Genomic DNA, 6,742 nt, shown 5'->3' on the forward strand with positions numbered 1-6,742 from the left:
GGCGCTTTTAAGCTATTTAAAAGCGAAGGAAAGCGAGGAAGAGAGGGAACGTCCCGCCCCCGCGGTGATACCGGTATTACCGGTGTTGTCAAACCTCGATTAACCGGTGGGAAAATTTCCTCACCATCACACCCCTAATGGTAACTGCTGAATAGAAGTTGAAAACAATAGAGTAGCCTACAAAATTAAACACTTAGGATGTGATAAACAATGTTGGACGTGCTCCTCATGAGGACTACAGTAGCCTATTATTAAAGTATCTGCTGCATGCAGTTCTTCAAAATACAACTCTACTGTTTATGTGGTAGAAAGATAATAAGCAAAATAAATGTAATAATAAATTAATACTGATTTGCGTTGTTATTTGCAGGGAAAATCACAAATTTCTGTGAAGTAGTATGAAGATGCTGATGTCCGCGCTGTCAGTTCGGTGGCGCTAGCGAACACGTCCTCCCCGCGCTGTCGAGTCAGTCTCAGAGCCGCGCCGATGACAGGTCACCACGGCGTGAGCTCTGTAACATCGCGCTGTTTTATCCCACTTTCGGAATTGTACTTAATGACGGTAAAATGGTAAAATTTAAATTACTAATAGCTTCAGACAACTTACGACTAACCGCCATTGAAGAGTTTGTGAGACGCGCCAAATTAAACGGAAGTGTTGACACAGCTTCCGTTTCAAGTGAAATTAGCTCTCATCATCTACTGAAATATTTACTTATTTCACTTATGCTTATATGAATTTCACTAAGGTTGATCAATGTTTTCACTAGTGTATGTAAGAGGTTTTTCAGTTAGACTGTTTTCCCCATTCCTGCTGGGCACATAGGAGGAGTTCTGTTTCCATGGAGATGCGTCATCACGCTCAAACGACCTTCACGCTGAGTTTTTCGCGCTACCAACTAGCGACTTAAGGATAGTTCGTTTATATAACAAATGTTAAAATGTAATAATGTTATAATATCTCTTTTAATACTCATGAAATTGCTTTGATTGAACGTTAATTTAAACTGAAAGTCAGTAAGTAATGTGTTGAAGTATGGCATCACGTAGAGACAGACGGATTAAAGGCGCTTCTCAAACAACAAACATGCGCGAGGAGATTTCAGTTAAAAAAGAGTTTCGCGTCCCACCTTTGAGTGTCACAATGAAAGAGAGCAAAAAGAAGAGGAAAGACCCAACAAAAGAGAAAAAGAAATCGAGGAATGGCATTAACCAGTCAAGGGATTCAGGTGAGTTGGTTTGTAAAAACGACTAGAGCCGAGAGATTTCGAACGCTTTAGGTGGTTAGGCTACTGGTGGCTAAAATAAACAAATAAAACTAAAATGAATAAATAAATTAATAATACGACCATATCATATCATATGAAAATGTAGCTGTTGGAAAACAAGACTGAGATAGTTCTTCTAAAAATGTAAATTCTGTCATCATTGAGTACTCACCCTTATATTGTTCTAAATGGCTTTCTTTTTTTCTGTAGAACATAAAAGAATATATTTTGAGAAATTCCTCAATTTTGTTTTCGCTCCATACATTGGAGATAGGTATAGGTTAGATATTTTATGGCAAAACAAGGCATGATTAGGAACAGAAATCTTCCAGTGCTGTCAACTAAATAACATTATTTATTAACACAGTCTGTCTTTAACAGTATTTTACTTGTGTTGATTGATAGCTGCCTCCTTCGTGCATTAGTTGTCCATGGGTAATTACTGACATTGTCTCAAAAGCATTGTGATATATTTTAAACCTCCTATACGTTTTCTCTGTTCTGGGATATTAACTCGTAATCCATCTACCCGCCTGACCTTCCTCTAGAGAAACTCCAGACAGAACAGTGCACCAACGGAGAGATGAGTGATGTTCAGAGCAAAGGTCAGGCCAAAGCCAAAGAACGAAAGAGCAGCAAATCCACAAATCCCAAGGGTGTTTCAGAAGCAGTTCCAACACAAGAGGACAACTCTGATTTGACTCCGCTTGAACAGGACAGCTTGAGGTGGGAAGGAGCTCTAGAAGACCCCACTTCAGAGGCCCAACGGTTGGAGGTCTACAGAGCCAACCGCCGTAAACGTTATATGGCATCAAGACAGGTTTTTCTACAAAATATTCAAAACTCAAACTCTTCAAAACTAAATGCACGGAACAAGCCTGGAGTTATAGCATGAAGAACTTACAACACATGAAGTCTTATAATCAGTCATCTATCATGTGCAGAGTCTATTAGTAGGCTGCATTCAAGAATGTTTTTGGTGTTATTAACATAACTGTAGTGAGAAAGGTCTTTAGATCTGAATGTGCAATATCATTTCTCTTGTATGTGGATACTCTCACATGGAGGCCTATACTGTTATATATTGCATCATTTTGTGATTATACACTGATCCTTGGTTTTGTTACCATTTTGAAGCATCCTATAAGCTAATCAGTCCATCCAGTTGAGCCTCTACTAATCTATTTAGTGTTTTGGTCATCTTTTACTACAATAATCATGTTTGATATTTTATCAAGGCCTTCAGGAATTTCACTTGTGTTTATTTATTTAGGCATAGTTCACTGTAATTGAGTTAATGGCTTCAAAATATGCAGCATACTAATTAAAAAAAGGCACATCAAAAAAGTGCTATACATTTTTTTTCACATTCTTAGATATAACATCAATTTACAATACTCCACTCAATTTTTTTTTTTATAATTACATTATTATAATAATCATGTATTATATCATACAAAATATGTAAATAATATTACTGCACATTACTTGCACACAAATTCAAAGAAATTAACTCTTTTATTCGGAATGTATTAAATTGTCCAAAAGTGAGTGAATATGTTTATAATGTTTAAAAAAAAAAGTTTATTTCAAATAAATGTTGTTCTTTTGAATGTTCTATTCATCAAATAATTTCAAAACACTGTTTCTAAAAATCAGTATATTAGAATGATTTCACAATGAAAATAGAAAAGTTGTTTTAAATAGTAATATTTCAAAATGTTACTGCTTAAGAGACATCTTTCAAAAACATGAAAAAAACCTACTGACCCCAAACGTATATATTCACGTTCTAGTATAAAACAAAATTGCTATCAATAATGTTGATATCAGTTTATGCTCATCATTTTGCTTTACTTTACTTTATGAAAGTAAAGAAGTCCAAACCAGTAAAACATAATTTATTGCTCTTTAAAGGCTACAGATATTTATGAGTATGACAAATGTGCTATATTTTGAAACTGAGTAAAAAACAAGACAATGAACCATGACTCATGATGCAAATGATACACTTGCTTTGCAGCACATTTCTGATAAAAACGACCTTGTGTGTGACGTCTTCTGCCTGTTATAACGGTGACTCATGTGTACATTCCTTACTATGCTGTATCTAAAACTGTGATCAATAACATTATAAACTGAAACTGTAAAACATGGTTGCCAACCTGATTTCACTTCTTGCAGTGGGTAAGTAAACTGGACCAAGGGCTCTTCCATTTGCATGTCATTAATAATGCATTAGTGCTGCAACATGGTCCCTGCTAGAAAAACTGGACCAACATGGAAGTCGTCACATTAAAAGCGATATTGTGTTTGTTAGCAATATTAGTCCGTTCAGAATGTCAAAATGTCAAGTACAGTAAAACGTTTTCTCACCTCTTTTTCTACTTTCTATATAGTGTGCATTTTGTGGATCACTGCTCCCCCTTAATAAAAGCAATAAAATGTGTTGGTTTTTTAAATAAAAAACTGCAGGCAGTCCACCTAAATAACTGAGTGATTGTGGAAAATGTTAGATAATGTTAGACTTTCACCATCTAGTGTACTTGATAAAGAGATTTTTTCAATTCTCTGCTATATAGCTTCTTAAGGGCTATATTTCATGGCCCACATATCACCTCCAGATTTGGACTGCCATATATGACCCATATATCAGAACTGTGAGTTCTCAGGATTTGGGATCGAAAACTGGGTTGTGTGGTAGAAGAGAGACAGTATAAGAGGCAATATAAGAGAGCAGCTCAGCATTTCTTTTGTAATATGCCCTTTTGTAACATGTTTGTCCAGCTCTATTATACATGCTCCCACTTTTGTGACCACCGTCACATTCAGCATCCTTTTCTCAGTGTTCATCTAATCCTTCCAAGCGCTATGATTGGATGTGTGCTCAGTGATTGTCTATTTTTTCACTACCCATGCTCCATTTCACAGCTTGATGACCAACTACGCCACCTAGATCCATCAAGCACGCAGTATGCCAGGGTGACTGTACATAATAATTGATTATCTCTATTACATCTACTTTTCCTTCTAAACATTGAGTAAATGCTGTACAAACGATACAATATATATATATTTAAAAAAAAAAAAATCTTTCTTAAGCTAATTCCTAAATAGGTTATCTTAATAAATAATATCGATGAAAATAAATATAGGATTGTGTTCATATTCAGAAAAGTGGATCTGAACCTGACCAAATTTTCTTTGGACGCTCATCCTTCTAAACATTGAGTAAATGCTGTACAAACTATACAATATATATATATTTAAAAAAAAAAAATCTTTCTTAAGCTAATTCCTAAATAGGTTATCTTAATAAATAATATTGATGAAAATAAATATAGGATTGTGTTCATATTCAGAAAAGTGGATCTGAACCTGACCAAATTTTCTTTGGACGCTCAGAAAACTGCAGCAAGAACAGAATAAAAGCTTTTCATCTTTTCTTAGTCGTGTGTGGGTAGTGGTCCTCCTCTCTGAGAATCAGTGTTAAAATGGCAAACTCTTTGTGAACTGAGTACAAAGCTCTTGAAGAGACATACTGTAATGCACTGGCCTTTATAAATGCTACAAAAAACGTCTTCCAGAGTAAAGGCATGATTGGATGGGATGGACTGTGGACAGAATGGCTGAATTCTGATCATTCGGAGTTCAAACTGTTGTCAGTGGTCACATGGGCTGCAGCTTCAGCCAGCTAAGGTCATCTGACCTATAAAAGAAAGAAAACCACAGTAAAAACAAAACAAAACATTAACAATACAAAAGAGCTCTGACGGTATGTGGTCGCTTTTAGCCTCTTTAAAGGAGCACCTAGCATTTTTTACATAAAAAAGTTTTATATCTGAAGAAATTAACTGTGCATTTGACCAGTATTTCAACAAATGTTTAAAATGACGTACAGTACACTCACATCAGAAGAAGAATCCATATCATTTTGAGATCAAATGACCGTCTTTTTCCTTCTAATTGGCTGCATTCGAAATCACATACTCTCTGAGTAGGTACTTCTTTTGAATAAGTAATCACTCTGTGAGCATTATCAAGTATGAATGTGTGTAGTATAATTGAAATTGGGATGTACAGTACATTCGTCACATTGTCACTGTCATGTGACCTGTTATGTGTCAGTCGAGTCACCTCACTATTCACGCTATTCACAGATCTTTTCATGGGATAGTAAAGTGTCCATTAGATGTGGAAGTAATTTCACACAGACTACTGTTTTAAGAATACTGTGAATTCAGACATACTACTCTTTTCACATACTGTTTTTCGTCTATTATATAGTAGGGAAGTATGTGATTACAGATGCAGCCATTGTTTGGAATAGTACACTACATTACTTTAACAGGTATTACTTTACGTATTAACGTATACACTTTCTGTACTAATTTATACCTTTAAGGTCCCAATATGCACCTTTTAGGGGTAAAAAGGTACAAAGATGTAGATTTTGAAAAGGTACTGCCCCAGTGACAGCTTTTGTACCCTTTTTGTACTACCTTATTTATGCAATAAGTAGTATGCTGAGCAAAGTATGCAAATTTTCAGATAAACTTATGCCATGTGACTAATCAATTTGGGGCCATAGGAAAATAACATCTTCATTAGTTGTATAAAAAAACGTACTACTAAACTATAATGAAATATTGTGGGCTAACTAGGCTAAAGCTAACCAGCCAAACCTCAACTCCTTGGTTGTTTAGAAAGATGAATACAATCAGTAATGAATAAATGATTCAGTGAACCTTGAACTTCAGTGAAGGATATCTGTATTTTCACATATACTGTAACTGATGTTGAGTTCTCACTCACTCTGCTTCTGCCTTTGTAATCGCTCTTCCTCCCGCCAAACTTTCTGCTACCACAGAGACAGCCGGTTCAACATTCAATCCTGCTGCAGCCACCACCTCATCATTCCTGCAGTTAAAAGTACATAGCCAATATTTCAAGCTTTAAAGAGAAAACAGGTATAAAGAATGGACCCCATAACCCTACAGCTTCTTACTTGAGGTAAAGTGCCAAAAACTTCATGTTCTCAAATTTCCCTTTCAGCACCATCTCAGTGTATCCCTCCCCATACCCTGCGGATAATGAAGAATAAGGACATAATTACATAAAAATATGTATTTTACAATCCGTAAAGCATGATGAGTTTGTAAGTTAAAAGGCCGCGCCAGCATATCGAATAGTTCTTCCCAGCAGGACGGTCCAATAGAATGGCACTGTGTTTAGCTCCACCTCCCTCTGCAACATGCTTAAGGCTGCAATCCTTCCTAATAAGGCAAATGTTATAATGATATCAAAGCAATTTGAGCACCACAGCCCAACACAGGTTTGAAAAAATGTAACGCAAAAGTAATGTATTGCATTGCTTTCCATACACGGTGTGACGAGTGGGGGCGGGGCCGAGAGCCGTGGGAACGGAGCGAGGCCGGTGGAGTAATTGATAATGAGCGACACCTGCACCACTC

The 6,742-nt window shown here is 36.3% G+C and overlaps 2 protein-coding genes across 2 annotated transcripts in view; one reads left to right on the forward strand and one right to left on the reverse strand.

The window, feature by feature from the left end:
* The first annotated feature begins 1,036 nt into the window (after positions 1-1,036).
* Positions 1,037-2,163, forward strand: LOC107697324 (protein LIAT1-like). Its single transcript, XM_016498061.1, has 2 exons — positions 1,037-1,229; positions 1,817-2,163. The coding sequence occupies exons 1-2, from the start codon at positions 1,037-1,039 to the stop codon at positions 2,161-2,163; spliced, it is 540 nt and encodes a 179-aa protein (XP_016353547.1).
* A 2,774-nt stretch (positions 2,164-4,937) lies between these two features.
* LOC107697325 (apoptosis-inducing factor 3-like) overlaps positions 4,938-6,742 on the reverse strand; it is a 4,841-nt gene continuing 3,036 nt past the window's right edge. Inside the window, exons 8-11 of the mRNA XM_016498062.1 lie at positions 6,446-6,544; positions 6,277-6,352; positions 6,084-6,188; positions 4,938-4,977 (exon numbers count right to left, since the gene is read on the reverse strand). Coding sequence (XP_016353548.1) covers positions 4,938-4,977; positions 6,084-6,188; positions 6,277-6,352; positions 6,446-6,544 — 320 coding nt within the window. The remainder of the gene's footprint in view (positions 4,978-6,083; positions 6,189-6,276; positions 6,353-6,445; positions 6,545-6,742) is intronic.

Source organism: Sinocyclocheilus anshuiensis, unplaced genomic scaffold, assembly GCF_001515605.1.
Source record: "Sinocyclocheilus anshuiensis isolate Anshui unplaced genomic scaffold, SAMN03320099.WGS_v1.1 scaffold1095, whole genome shotgun sequence".
NCBI lineage: Eukaryota > Metazoa > Chordata > Actinopteri > Cypriniformes > Cyprinidae > Sinocyclocheilus > Sinocyclocheilus anshuiensis.